This window comes from Leopardus geoffroyi, chromosome X, assembly GCF_018350155.1.
Source record: "Leopardus geoffroyi isolate Oge1 chromosome X, O.geoffroyi_Oge1_pat1.0, whole genome shotgun sequence".
Lineage (NCBI taxonomy): Eukaryota > Metazoa > Chordata > Mammalia > Carnivora > Felidae > Leopardus > Leopardus geoffroyi.
In genome coordinates this window covers 102,575,145-102,590,815 of record NC_059343.1, presented here as the reverse complement: position 1 = coordinate 102,590,815, position 15,671 = coordinate 102,575,145, and the positions used below count along the sequence as shown (strand labels likewise).

At 35.6% G+C, this 15,671-nt stretch overlaps 1 protein-coding gene across 6 annotated transcripts in view; it reads right to left on the bottom strand.

The window, feature by feature from the left end:
• The window catches only part of STAG2 (stromal antigen 2), a 139,241-nt gene that overhangs the window by 50,608 nt on the left and 72,962 nt on the right, over positions 1-15,671 (bottom strand). For all 6 annotated transcript variants that reach the window (XM_045472407.1, XM_045472412.1, XM_045472411.1 and 3 more), the window contains 7 exons: positions 14,153-14,229; positions 11,115-11,319; positions 8,818-8,969; positions 6,158-6,231; positions 4,441-4,564; positions 3,540-3,638; positions 3,328-3,407 (listed from right to left, as the gene is read on the bottom strand). In XM_045472407.1, coding sequence (XP_045328363.1) covers positions 3,328-3,407; positions 3,540-3,638; positions 4,441-4,564; positions 6,158-6,231; positions 8,818-8,969; positions 11,115-11,319; positions 14,153-14,229 — 811 coding nt within the window. The remainder of the gene's footprint in view (positions 1-3,327; positions 3,408-3,539; positions 3,639-4,440; positions 4,565-6,157; positions 6,232-8,817; positions 8,970-11,114; positions 11,320-14,152; positions 14,230-15,671) is intronic.

The following is a 15,671-nucleotide window of genomic DNA, read 5'->3' as shown; positions in this document are numbered from 1 at the left end:
GCTTTAACAAAATAGTGTATTAGCAAACACTTTTGTATATCCGTCAAATGACAGGTTAAAAAAATGATCTCATTTTAATATACTTGTCTCTATGTGTGGCTCAACATCTTTTCAGATGTTTAAATTTTTATTTTCTTTTCTGCCCATAATTTGGTTTCCTGACTCTGGACTATTCTTGGGTTTCTATTCTTTAAATTGATTTACTGAAATTAACTCCTCTGATAAAAAAATATTTTGCCCAATCTGTCATTGGTTCTCTGAGTTTGTGGTATTTTATGTCATACAGACATTTTAAATTTTTTATGTAATTAATTCAATGATTTTTGTTATGTCTAGGTTTTATGTCAAGCTCTGAAAGATCTTGCTCAGTCATTTTACATATCAAATAAAAATATTTAATCTCCCCCAGGTTTTCATCTAGTACTTGAATGGTTTCACTTATTTGCATTTAAACATTTCATCCATGTGGAAATTACTTTTGTATAAGGAATGGGATGGGAATCCGATTTTATTTTTCCCCAAATAGAACCTAGTTGTCACAAAACCATTTCTTTTTTTTTTAAACCATTTATTTTCTTACAGGAAAATGTCACCCTCACCCTATACTAGGTTCCCTGACTCATTTGTGCTTGTCTCTATTCTTTATTCCCTGCTACTAATCACAGTCTATTCACACACCAGTACCGAAATCTAAAAATTACTATGGTTCTACAATATGGCTTAAAATGATACTGCGCAGGGGTGCCTGGGTGGCTCAGTCGGTTATATGCCAGTAAAAGAGTTTAAAAAGAGAAGAGGGAGAATTTTATTGGGAGTCCTAGGCAATGCTAATTTTAACCAAATCACTTCCAGCCATTTGTGGACACAGGTAAAAAATAATTGATTTTGGGGGGCGCCTGGGTGGCTCAATTGGTTAAGCATCCAACTCCTGATTTCAGCTCAGGTCGTGATCTCAGGGTCGTGAGATCTGGGCATGGAACCTGTGAAAAATTCTCACCTTTTCCCTCAGCCCCTCTCCCATGCTCGCTCGCTCTCTCTCAAAAAAAAAATATTTAAAAAAAAGGAAAGAACATAATCTTAGAATGAACAAAGAATATCCTTTTTTAAAAATAATACTGGGCAGTCATCACTCACTAAATGTTTTTATCACAGCTTCACTGGCTACCAATACATGATGAATTTTCCATACGAGTGTCAGAATTAGCATGGTACGTTAAAAAAATCATTTTGCAATTATTATTTGGATCATGCTAACAAACTAAATGTCCACTGACAGATGAATGGGTAAACAAAATGTGGCATAAACATACAATGGAATATTACTAAGCCTCAAAAGTAAATGAAATCCTGATACATGCTATAACATGAATAAACTCAAGACATTATGCTAAGTGAAATAAGCCAGATACAAAATTACAAATACTATGTGATTCCAGTTATAGGAGTTTCCTAAAATAGTCTAATTTATAGAGATAGAAAGTAGAACAGTGGTCACCAGGGGCTGGGGGGGAATGAAGGAATAGGGCGTTAGTGTTTAATGGGTAGAGAGTTTCAGTATGGGATGATAAAAATAGTTCTGGAGATGGATAATGGTGATGGCTTCACAACAAAATAAACATTACTAAAGGCCTCTAAACTGTACACTTAAAAAATGTTTAAAATTGTAAATTTTTATTGGCTGAGTAATATTCCTGTGTGTGCGTGTGTGTGTGTGTGTGTGTGTGTGTGTGTGTGTGTACATGTGTACACCGTATCTTATCCTTCATCTGTTGATGGGACAGATTACCTGCTTCTTAAACTTGGCTATTGTAAATAATACTCCAATAAACACAGAGGGACATATATCTGTTTGAATTAGTGTTTCCATGTTCTTTAGGTAAATACCCAGTAGTGGAATTACTGGATCCTATGGTACTTCTATTTTTAGTTTTTTGAGGAACCACCATACTGTTTTCATCTATAAAGAACTCCTACAACTCAATACCAAAAACATCTGATTAAAAACTGGACAGAGGACCTGAACAGACATTTTTACAAAGACATACAGATGACCAACAAACAAATGAAAAGATGGTCAACATCACTAATCATCAGGGAAATGCAAATCAAAACCACAATGAGGTATTACTTCACAACAGTCAGAATGGCTAGTATCAAAAAGACAAATAACAGTGTTGGTGAGGTTGTGGAGAAAATGAACCCCTGTGCCAAAGGGGAGGGGAGTGGGGCAAATGGGCAAAATGGATGAAGGGATTAAGAGGAACAAATTTTCAGTAATAAAGTAAGTGACAAGGATGAAAAGTGTATCATAGGGAATGTAGTTAATAATACTATGATACACATATTGTGGTGAGCGTTTCATAATATATATTATTTTTGAAATACTATGTTGTACACCTGAAACTAATTTAATATTATGTCAACTACACTTCAATTAAACATTTTAGGGGCACCTGGGTGGCTCAGTCGGTTAAGCATCCGACCTCGGCTCAGGTCATGATCTCACGGTTCGGGAGTTCAAGCCCTGCATCGGGCTCTGTGCTAACAGCTCAGAGCCTGGAGACTGCTTCGGATTCTGTTTCTCCCTCTCCCTGCCCCTGCCCTGCTCATGTGCATGCTCTCTCTCTCTCAAATACAAACATTAAAAAACAAATTTTTTAAAATATGATGGTAAATTTTTCTAAAAAGGAAAAAATATTGCATCACTATTACATTTGAACATAATAGAATTTTCTTTTTTAGTCTTTCTCTTTTTTTTTTTTTTTACTCTCAAGTTAGTCAACATAGCCATAGTCTTGGCTTCAGAGGTAGAACCCAGTGCTCATCCGAAAAAGTGCCCTCCTTAATGCCCCCCATCCGGGGGGGGGGGGGGGAGGTTAAATGCATAAAAGAATGTTTTAAATTCAGATTGTTTACAGAGAAATTTCAGTAAATACTATTTTCTAAAAGAGTGACAAAATATAATAGGCATATTTAATGTACTCAAGTGTTTAACTTTATTTTCTAAAAGAGTGACAAAATATAATAGGCATATTTAATGTACTCAAGTGTTTAACTTTATTTCAAGGGCACCTAAGACAGTGAAATTGGAAAGGAAACTGGCCATCAGAATGGGAACACATGAATTCCTAGCTCAGTTAAAATATTCTACTCTAATGGTTTCCTCTTCCTGTTTCTACAACCTTACGTAAGAAAATTAAACTTCTAGCTGTAAAAATTCTGTGACTTAAGTAATTAAAATTTAAAACCAGATAAATTTAAACTATATACTCTAATGTTTTATTTAAACATCTGAACATTAATAATATGCAATAAATACATACTTACTGTAAAACAAGAGTAAGTAATTTTATTGCTTGTACTGCAACATCATATTCTTTGTCAAGGGTCATAGATACAATTCTATCCTAAGGACAAAAAAAATTAAGATATTTTTAAAGTAAAAATTGGAAAAAAAAATTTTTTAAAAATAAAGTAAAAATTAGAGAAAAATATTTTCAAACAACAGGTAATTTTTAAAAACTTAAAGTTATACTAACCTTGAACCGACTGGTAAAAAGCTCCAGTTTGGAATTAAGCTCTTTGTTATAATAAAGCCCTTGTAGAGCAGTGAGACATTTGAGTCTTACCTCACCTTGCTAAATGAAACAAGAGGAGAAAATGCATTAAAACTCTGCATATCTTCAACGTGAATATTCAAGACATAAACAGTATTTTCTACTTTAAATATTTAAGTATCTTCCATACAATTCTCCAAAACTTTCATTTTCAAAACCTCTCATCCCTGATAATGCAAAAATAGAAATCAGTACATACATTTAAGACTAAACCTTTTGGGTTACTATTTCTGTAGGTCAAATGAAAATTTTTTGAAAACTTATTCAGAGCAATACTACCGTGAAAGACAATAGTAGAACATTTGACAGTAAGTTTTCCTTCAAAAAAAGTATTTGTAAAGGATGTATTCTAAGAACTTCAAGGCTAGTGAAAAGGTAGCCTGAGAGAAAGGTAGATTAACAAAAAACAGAAAATAAAAAAGGTCAAAGGCAAAGTAATTTATAATCTGGCAAAGATAAGTGTTTATCAAAGAGAGAAGAAAAGTTAGAAAAATTTTAAAAGTATTTAGCACTCACATATTAAGAATAAGGACTCTTCTGACTGCCCTAAGAAATGCCTGACCACCACCTCATACATGATTCTAATGTTTCGCTACAAAAAGTAATTCAAGATTGATGTCCAAATCAGTGGCCAAGATTTAAAAGTCTAGGGGACTTTTATACAGGAGACCATGTTCTCATGGAAAAGATAGAAAAGAATAAAAGAGAGGGGCCTATAGGAATGTGGTCCCAGGCATACCTATACGCAGATACTCCTCACGAATGAGAGCTGTAGATAGCTATGCCTATATGTACACAAATATTCTATAAGAGCATATCTCACCTTATCATGCATAGTCCAACCAACATACTTTAAATAACTGTCATTTAAAAAGGCATCACTATACATTTTCATCCAAATGCCAATTTCTTCAATGCAAATAGCTCGGATTTCAGCTATTGCATCACTAAATGAAGGAAAGAAAAATTACATATATTAGTGCCACTACAGCAACAGGATTTGTGATTTAGTCAAGAGACGCCAAATACCTTTATGGATTACTGGGGATTTAAAAGTAGAACTGATGCATGACACCTGAATGCTTACAGTCTATTTGGCAAAGCATAATAGTCATCGTATGAATCTTTAAAATTAAATAAAACTACAAACAAAATCGAATCCCTCACCTTTTATATCATGCCATATCCCAGCCTCTGCTCACACCTGCTGGGCACAGTGTGTTCAGAAAACAGCAGGCACACTAGTCTAGTTAGAGCATAATTTTCCAGGAGAGAATTAGGTACACATAACATTGAGGCCAAGCTAAATTTGGATTTGAATGTCAGACTAAATTTATTTTGAATTCAGCCTATAGATACTGGTGAGTTACTGAAGGCTTCTGAGCAGAGGAATAACAACAAAAGAATGTTTTAGGAAAACTTCAATAATCTCTAGGTATGAGAAATGGTGGGAGAATAGACTAAGATAATGGTGACACCAGAAACAAAAAGGAAAAAATGGACAAAGGGACATTACAAAGGAAGTGATTCAATAATTGACAAGTTGAGGAAGTGAGGGAGAAGTTGAATAAAAATGCGACCAACATTTAAAGAATAGGTTAGAGGAGAAATGGTGATAAGATTACCTATTTCTTTCCTCTGCTCATTCAAAACAGCAAAACGAAACAAAACAAAACGAACAAAAAAACCCCTTAAATCTATCCAGACTTTCCCACTGACACGCAAAACAGTAGAGCCCAGAATTGTCATGCATAGTTTCTATTAACATAGTACATCCAGGGGCGCCTGGGTGGCGCAGTCGGTTAAGCGTCCAACTTCAGCCAGGTCACGATCTCGCGGTCCGGGAGTTCGAGCCCCGCGTCAGGCTCTGGGCTGATGGCTCAGAGCCTGGAGCCTGCTTCCGATTCTGTGTCTCCCTCTCTCTCTGCCCCTCCCCCATTCATGCTCTGTCTCTCTCTGTCCCAAAAATAAATAAACGTTGAAAAAACAAAAAAATTTAAACATAGTACATCCAAAGGCAATGAAGTATTCTGTGCTCTGAGTCCTAATCATAGAAGTAGCTTCCATCTGCTGGGCAGCTATAAGTCAAGCACATTACCCCATTTTTCAGAGAGAAAACATCAACTTCAGAGCAGTTAAATAACTTGACTGTCGAGTAGCTCAATCAGTGGAAGACCTTACCTTCTAACACTGATCTTGTTCCAGTGCTCCTTCCACTGATTTATACTGCCTAAACCACTAAATACCCAAACTTGAATAGGAAAAAAGAATTACATCGAGGGCGCCTGGGTGGCTCAGTCAGTTAAACATCTCACTCTTGATTTCTTGATATTGGCTCAGGTCATGATCTGGCGGTTCGTGAGATCAAGCCCTGCATCAGGCTGCACGCTGACAGCACAGAGCCTACTTGGGATTCTCTCCCTCTCTCTCTGCCACTAGCTCCCGTGTGCATTTGTGTGCTCTCTCTCTCTCTTAGAATAAATGAATAAATTTAAACTCTATAAAAAAAAGAATTACATAGAAAAAATGTCCTGACTTACCGGTATCTATGTACAAACACTCCCTTAAATATTGCATTCATCATATTTTCTATCTCGTCTTGATTTTCCTGAAGCTGAAAAGAATACATCATTTCTTTTCAATTGTAAGGAAGGACAATGAAAAGAACTTCTAGAAGTTGTTACAAGTACAAATGCAGGTCTCCCCAGTATTTTGGTAATTAAATCTAATTTTTAACTCTACTAGACAACAGTAACCACACACAAAAAGTAACAGCTGCTGTAGATCAGGTAGCCAAAGTCCCTTGATACCTAGAATATTTGACGTGGCTTTTAATGTTTACCTGGTAGATTAGCCTTTTCTAAGGGTCACAAATTTCCACTGTAAAAAGGCACATAAGAATCTGTGAAGTAATTTATTATCACACATATCACCTATTATATAACATGTATGTTCATATCAAAAAAGCCTAACATTATTTCATTATCTTGGTCATAATCATCAGAAAAAGAAATGTTACAGTGCTTGTTCAAAGAACAAAAGATAGGGGCGCCTGGGTGGCGCAGTCGGTTAAGCGTCCGACTTCAGCCAGGTCACGATCTCGTGGTCCGTGAGTTCGAGCCCCGCGTTGGGCTCTGGGCTGATGGCTCAGAGCCTGGAGCCTGTTTCCGATTCTGTGTCTCCCTCTCTCTCTGCCCCTCCCCCGTTCATGCTCTGTCTCTCTCTGTCCCAAAAATAAATAAACGTTGAAAAAAAAAAAAAAAAAAAGAACAAAAGATATTTGAGTAAAATAACTTAGTAAAAATGAATCTCCCTGCTAAATTCTTTTGAAGGAAACAAATCGCACCTTAAATAATCAAGTAAACATTTTAAAATCTTTGTTTACTTATCTACTCCCATTATTTTAATTCAGAGTTTGAGAATGAAGACAAAATTGTTTCAGAGCTTGAGAGAAGAAAAATCTTTCACAGTTTAAGTATCAATGAGCTTTTAGATTATGTTCTGTGCTTTTGTAAAATGTATTTTTTTCTTTTATAAATACATTCTTGCATTTCCAAATAATGCTAATAAGGGCATGTGCTTCTTATATTCATTAGCACAGATAAATAGTCAAATGTACAAGGTGGTCAAAAACTTAACCCTAACCTAGAAGTATTAATATCTTATACCTGTACAGGAATTTTAATCTCAAAATCCTTTTACCTATATCCACTCGTTCTATGCTCACAATCTTAAAATAATGTCCAAGAATTGGACCATAATTTCAAGGCCTAAGACATGCATTATGTTTACCTAATAAATCTGATGAACGTTATTATCTAAATTAAGGGGCAAAAAGGTCAATTCTTCCATTTCAAATTATACAAAAAAGATGAGGAATTTAGGTAGGGGGAAAATATGGACAAGATTTTGAGGCTTTTGTTGAGTCAGGACATTTTAAAGTTATTGACTATCCCAAAAATAATCAACTAAAATTGTAGCTACTACCAACCCCAAATATGTCAAAATCAAGTAGGAATTTATGGATTACCATGGCAAATATTAACTCAACTGCATTACTAACACTTCTAAAACATCAGATCTTGCAGATTAGAAATGAGCACAAACATCACAAATATCAGACAGCAAAATATGTATCACTAATGAAGGAGGAATTAAAAATCACAAACACAACATTAAAATATTTTATTTAGGGGGTGCCTGGGTGGCTCAGTCGGTTATGTGCTCAACTTCGGCGCAGGTCAAGATCTTGCGGCTTGTGAGTTCGAGCCCCACGTCAAGCTCTGTGCTGACAGTGCCAAGCCTGGAGCCTGCTTCGGATTCTGTGTCTCCCTCTCTCTCTGTGCCCCTCCCCTGCTCACCCTCTGTGTCTTTCACGCAAAAATAAACATTAAAAAAATTTTTTAAGGCTGAAAAATAGTCTCCTCATTCAAAGTTAAATTTGGCGGTCGGTTGTTAATGCTAACTGCCCTCCTATACTACCAAAAAAAAAAGAAAAAAGGAAAAAAAAAAGGGCAGCAATTGAGACACCATGAATAGCCCATAAGTAATTTTTCACAGTGATGTCACAGAAGTAAAACCTGAATTCATCCTGACAACAAGCTTGGGGAAGAAGTTAACAGAGACATTTTCATGGCAGAGATAAATACTAAGGCTTAAAACAACTTGTCTGAATGGCCAGGACTCCTTACTTAAAACCTTGAACTCTTAATCCTAGTCCACACAGAAAAGAAAATGCATGCAAAAGGTACTGCTGGTTTGCACAGTCAACCGAACTGGACATTTAAACAACCTGAAATGTTATTTAAATTTAAATCATTCCCAAAAGTTTGATGAACTTGCAAAGTTATATGATAATTCACGGTGGCCACGTTGGTCATGGATTAACAGATTAAATATTTAATACAGGGGCATCTGGGTGCTCAATCAATAAAGCATCTAACTCTTGACTTTAGCTCACGTCATGGCTTCACAGTTCATGAGCTCCAGCTCTGTGTAGCGCTGCACGCTACAGTGCAGAGACTGCTTAGGACTCGCTCTCTCCCTCTCTCTGACCCTCCTCGCTCAAGCTCACACACGTGCATGTGCGCATTCTCTCTCTCTCGCTCTCACTCTTGATAAATAAATAAATAAATAAATAAATAAATAAATAAATAAATAAATAAATAGCATTAAAAAAAAACTCAACACAGAAGTTTACCTCCTTCCGCTTCTGTAGCAGGAGTTCTAGCCTCTCATTGGCTCGTTTTCCAATCATTTTATTCCGTTCTGCCTCATACTGTCTTTGTGTGTTATCCATATTAATGCTAAGATTTAGTGCCACATTCACCAAAGCTGTCATCAACTTCATAGCTATTTTTAAATGGAAAATGTTGAAATTAGTTTCACAGATGCAAAATTTTACAATTTAATATCAAGTTAAGAGAAATTAAGGACAAAATGGGCTGTTCTGCTTCTAACAGAAAAGAAAAATACAGCTGCTACAAATGACAACAACAAAATAAACAACAGCTAATGTGTACTGAATACTTACTATGTCAGTTACCTATGTTACAGTACTTTTCATGGATTGTCTCCTAAACCTCACAACAGCTCTCAAAGTCAAGTATTATCCCCATTTCATTCACGAGGAAACTGAAGGCCAGGGAGATTAAGGAATATGCCTGGTATTATACAGTTCATATAAGTAGTTAAACCAGTATCCAAAACTAGGCAATCTGGGGCACCCGGGTGGCTCAGTCCGTTACACATCTGACTTTGGCTCAGGTCATGATCTTACAGTCCAGGAGTTTGAGCCCCGGTGCTGACAGCTCAGAGCCTGAGGGGGCCTGCTTCAGATTCTGTGTCTCCCTTTCTCTATCTGCCCCTCCCCCACTCATGCTCTGTCTCTGTCTCTCTGTCAAAAATAAACTTTTAAAAAACCAGGTAATCTGACTTTAGACTATGCTCATATCCCACTACTCTAAACTGTGTCCCCTATGATCTTTTTCAGAGATATTTCACCTTCTAAGTAAATTTTGGTTCATATAGCAGTCATTTAGCTATCTCCATAACCAAAGGGAGAAGCAATCTGAGTGCTCATGTCAAACTATAGTGTGTAAAACTGTGTCTCCCTCTTTCTCTGCCCCTCCCCCTCTTGTACTCTCTCTCTCAAAAATAAACAAACATTAAAAAAAATTTTTTTAAATAAAGTGCTTTTTATTACACTTCCTCCAGATTCCCACCTTCTGTTACCGAACCCTGGCTCCTGAGACCAGACTTACTGTGATTTAAAACTACTATCTCACCATTTTATGCGTTTTTTAGTTTACTCCAGACTACTTCTCATTGCATAATAGAACAGCACAAAACTAAATCTTAATTTGTGGCTACTGGGTGTCTTTAAAAGGGAGCCTCAATTTTCTCTTCAGAGCTATTTCATTCCCTCAGATTGTTATTCTGATCTAAAATTATCCACCTTATGTCATCATACTTATTTTCATTTACTTTAGCCATCAAGTTCTTAATATTAAACACTACCTAAATTCATAGAGCAAGAACACATTCGTATTTTGTGACTTCCAATCTAAAAACAAAAATCCTATAGAAAGATTGCTTGCTTTTTTTTTCCTCTACTCCCTTCCCTCAGATTACCTGCATTTTTTGAAAATGGAAGACTTAGCAAAAGTACGTTTTTAATTGTACCTTTAATTCTTTAGGAAAATAAAGGATAAAAATATCCCCACACTTAAAGAATGAAAAATTTTTGCAGAAATCATATATTCTAGCATTAAGGCTTATAATACTATAGTAACAATGAAAGTCTAGTTGATTTTTTTCCAACTCAAACCAAGAAGTACATATTCAGTGATAGCGTATCAACAATTTTACTTTTAGCACAAAGGAGGAACCAAAAGATTTTATAAACACCAACACCAAAAATCACTGTTCTAGAATTATGTAAGGCTTAAAAATATAACTCATTTCAAAAATCAAAGAATTTAGCTCAGTCTAAAGTTACTCTGAAACATAAAAAAAAATAAAATAAAATAAACTTTTGTGGCGTGATTAAAGAATAAACATGATCCTGCCAGGACCATCAAACCAGGAGGGACAGTGCATAATCAGAGACAAAATAAGGGTCATTAGGACTACATATCCAAAGTGACTGACAGTCTCCCCAAATTTGCTGTCAATATTCTCCCTGATAAAACGTCTTTCAAAAACATGACACATTCCTATCCACTTCTTTTCCCCTTCTGTGGCATAGCAATCAAGTAGGTTTAACACAAGAAAATCACAATATATACTAACTATAATATACCTTTAAAAATCAAAACTGAAAATATCATTGCATTCCCAGTAATTCATGGGGCAAGGGGGGGAGTGGAGGAAGAGTGTCCTGTTGATGGTTACTCTACAAGCAAAATTAATTTGTGTGATTATTTCATTTCTATTAATGAAAACGATTTTCATCTCTAACCTAAAGAAATAGGCAAAAAAATTTTAAATACTGACCTGCCAGGGTGCTTGTATGTCGAAATGCTCTGACTTGTGAGTCAGACAATCCTGTAAGAAGTGAAATGACTGTATCCATCATGTACTCATCATATATGATGCTATACTGACACTGCCGTACTAATACGCCAATGAATTCACAAAAACTGGATTTGAACTTCTTCCACTGAGGCCCAGCCATGGTAAGTGGATAGTCTCCACTATCCTAAAAACAAAAATTTTAAACAGGAATTTCACTTAAAACACATGATTTAACAAATTTTCGCTTGTCTTTGAAATTCCCTAGGCAAAAGCTGAAAATAGACTCCTTTACCTCACCCTTCTTCTCCATTAAATCCTCAAAGTAGGCAGGAGAATATGCAAAGGTGGAGGTACCTTTGAACACTTCTCTTTAAGACCAAAATGGATATTCTGAATTCACTTTAACTAATAAAAATATATACCATTACTCAATGTTAAAAATATAAAGGTTCTCCCATCAAAGCAAAACATTATTCTGATTAACAAAGATAAACTGATTAAATTTCTTTAAAACAAAAGCATAGCAAAAATCAAACCAATGTTCTATTTTTAATGGATTAAAAATGATGAAATCATACTCTCAACCAGTCTAAATGATGTTATGATTTATAAATAATCAAAAGATTACAATGTATATTTTCATTAGCTTCAAGGACATCAGTCAAAAGACATAAACAATGACATAGTTATTTTTTTAAAATGATATAATTTTTAAAAGAAATGTAAAGATAGCTAGTATAGCCTGGAAAGACTGGTACTTGAGTTTTCTTCTACATAAAGATGGGGCATTCTCCAGTGCAGTTACATTGAGAATCCCCATAAATCATTAAAAACAAATCCTTAAAAAATAAAAACGAAGGCCAATACTCCACAGAACATCCAAAAGTAAGAGTTGCTTTCAAGAGTATCCTAGAGACTTAAGATCATTTTATTGGTACAGTTTAGTACATTTTTTAACCATGATATATTTTTCTTCTTAAGTAGACTCCACGCCCAACGAGGGGGCTTGAACTCACAACTCTAAGATCAAAAGTTGCATGCTCTACCAACTGAGCCAGCCAGGCACCCCTATATTTTGTCATCAGAGAAACATTTTTTTTTTAATTTTAGGTCATGGCATATAGAAGTTGAACTATTATTTCTCATCTGAGAACAAGATCCTAATATTCCAGAAAAAACCTTTCTTCCATATTATCTGATTAAATCATTTAGTGGCTACAATGAACTGTATCATCTTAATTGTTGTTAGTTTGCGGATACTTTCAAATCAGATTTCAGGATTCTTATCTCAAATAGCTATTTCCCTTTAGTAAAAAGGTTCTCACTAAAACATTTTGATATTAGTAAGTTAAAATAAAGTAGGCCCTCCCACCATTATCCAGTTTCATTTTCCACCTTTCAGTTACCCACAGTCAACCTCCATCCAAAAGCAGATGATCTTTCTTCTGAGGTATTGTCAGGTCAATAGTAGCCTAACACTATGTCACAACACCTATGTCACTCACCCCACTTCACCTCATCATGTAGGTAATTTTGTCATCTCACATCATCATAAGGGTGAGTACAGCACAAGATATTTTGAGAGAGACAGACTACAATCATGTAACTTTTATTACAGTATAGTGTTAGAATTGTTCTGTTTTATTGTTAGTTATTGTTAATCTCTTATTGTGTCTAATTAATAAATTAAACTTTATCACAGGTATGTATACATAGAAAAAATATAGAATATATAGGGTCTGGTACTATTTGTGGCTTCAGGCATCCACTGGAGATCTTGGAATGTATCCCCCGGGGATAAAGGAAGGGGTGGGGGGCGGGAAGGGACTGCTGTAATACCATTACTCATAATTACCTCTCAACTACTTGAAGACTGATTAATAGCACTTAGTGATCATCAAAGCCTTTTTAAACAAATCTTGTCTATCTTTTAGAATGATAGTTGAAAGCTCCTTCGTCAGAGTAAGCAAGAAAAAAAATGATCAAGTAAAACTCAAATTAGACCAGACTTTCTACTTGAAAATCCACACCGACAAGTTTTGAAGAGTAAACCTGCTGGTCCTGGAATGCAGCTGTGAACCCTGCCCTGAAGGAGCTTACATTATAGTAAATCTGTCTTTATTGGTAACAGTACTTCAAAGACATCACTGTGATAAAGAATTCACTCAAGTCTAAGCTAGTATTTTTTTATTTGTATTGTTCTTATTACTCATATTTGAAACATAAAAGATATTCTAAATAATAACGTATAGAGAACTGACCCTTAAACAACATGGGTTTGAACTGTACGGGTCCACTTATACATGGATTTTCTTCAATAAACATATGTATAGTACTGTAAATTTATTTTCTTAGTAACATTTTCTTTTCTCTACCTTACTTTATTATAAGAATATGGTATATAACATACAAATGTTTGTTAATCGACCGTTCACTGGTAAAGCTTCCAGGGAAGAGTAGGCTATTATAATAGTTAAGGGAGGGTGGGGCAAAGTTACATGCCTATTTTTGACCATGGTGGTTTGGGGGGGGGGGGGGGGGGAGAGGATTAGCATCCTTTATCCCCCCGCTGTTCAAGGGTCAACTGTATAGTCTTTTGCCTAAGGTACCTGTTCCCCAAATATTGACCAAATCTATCTTTAACAATATTCCACGATGTGTTCTTAGGCACTACATTTTATTCTTTCTTGAAGTTTTAATTTTTTGACAATAATAAAAGCTACCATATATTAAGTTCTTACTATATACCAGGCATTGTAAAATGCTAAGAAATTTTTCAAACATTACTGAGTTAAATCTTTACAACAGCCTTATGAAAGAAGTATTATTGGCCCCATTTTACAGATCATGAAACTGATGCCAAGATAACAACTTGCCCAAGATCATATCTCATCATCTGATTAAATCTGATGCCAAAGCTGTTATCCATAACACTAACACTCAGAATTTAAGAATACTTTCAAGGGTAAATCAAGATCAACATGCATAAAATTATCAAAACATTTAGGATAAGTTACCTCATCAAACTCTTCAGTCATTTTTCGAATTATTTCAGAGTTCTGCATATGTCTAAACATTTCTGCTGTGACAACTCCTGAAATGTGCAAGTGTAAGAAGTTAATATACATTGTAGAATGAATAAAATAAAGAGAACTTCTAAGTCAGCCTCTAACACTGTCAGTCTCTATAACATTTCTAACTGACTTAATCTAGTCTTACCTATAATATGTATACTAGCTTAACCCCTTTTAATATAAAATGTCATCAAGGGTGAGGCAATACCCAGAGTAACAATTAAAACTTCAAGTATAAAACTGAATAAGGAAGAGAGTGATAGGTAAAGTTCACTTTAGCCAAGTTTCCTTATTAAACACCACTATGTATAAGGCAATAACTCGTTATCCTCCAAAAGGTTTCAAATAGACAGTAAGTTGTAGTTCCTGCTCATCTTGTAATCTAGCTGGAAGTTTTAATAAAGAATAACAGAAACAGGAAGGAGGCGTCCAGGTGGCTCAGTCAGTTAAACGTCTGACTCTTGATTTTGGCTCAAGTCATGATTTCACAGTTACAAGATCGAGCCCTGAGAAGGGCTCTGCGCTGACAGTGCAGAGACTGCTTGGGATTCTCTCGCTCTCCCTCTCACTCTCACTCTCCCTCTCCCCAGCTCCCGCTCTCTCTTGGAAGGAGGAAGGAAAAAATAAAAACTATTAAATGCAATATATAAGAAATGCCCTAATGAGTGGCAATGCCAACAAAAGCTATAGGTTAGACAAAAAATAAATAAATTAGCATAAGTCAGGTGTTTCACAGAGAAGGAATCTGATAAGGACATTCAGAATTTCAAAGGAATATGGGAAAGGGGAGGAGAAACGGGGTACATTACAAGTAGTACAAGTTAGCCAGTAGAGAGATCAAGTATCAGAAAAGGGATTTCTAGAAAAAAGACAAGACAGGAAGAAGATGCACATGAACTTCCACTGATGGGGTATCAGATTATTTTTTAAAAAATCATGTAAAAACTAGATTCTCAAATTCCTATTTCTATTGCTGGATTACTTATTCCTTGCCAGTCATAGCACTATGAACACCATAAATATAGTACCATCTAAAAAAAGTGTCTTGGTATAAGAAGATTAGATATATTATAAAAATTAGATATAGGGGCGTATGGGTGGCTCAGTCAGTTAAGCTTCCAACTCTGGATTTCGGCTCAAGTCATGATCTCAGCATTCTTGAGTTTGAGCCCTGCATCAGGCTCTGTACTGACAGCATGGAGCCTGCTTGGGATTCTCTACCTCTCCGTCTCTGCCCGCCCCTCAACCTACCGTCCCCCCCCCCACCAGCTCACATGCACACTCTCTCTCTAAACATTTTTTTAAATTAGATACAATTAGACTTCTTTCAATTAACCATGATATATTTTGTATATGCACATACTTGTGTGTGTATATATAAATTTAAAAACAACAATAAAATACCATACTCTCTTTCCAACCCCAAACCAGAAAAGAACAACTGATACCTGAGCTCCTTCTC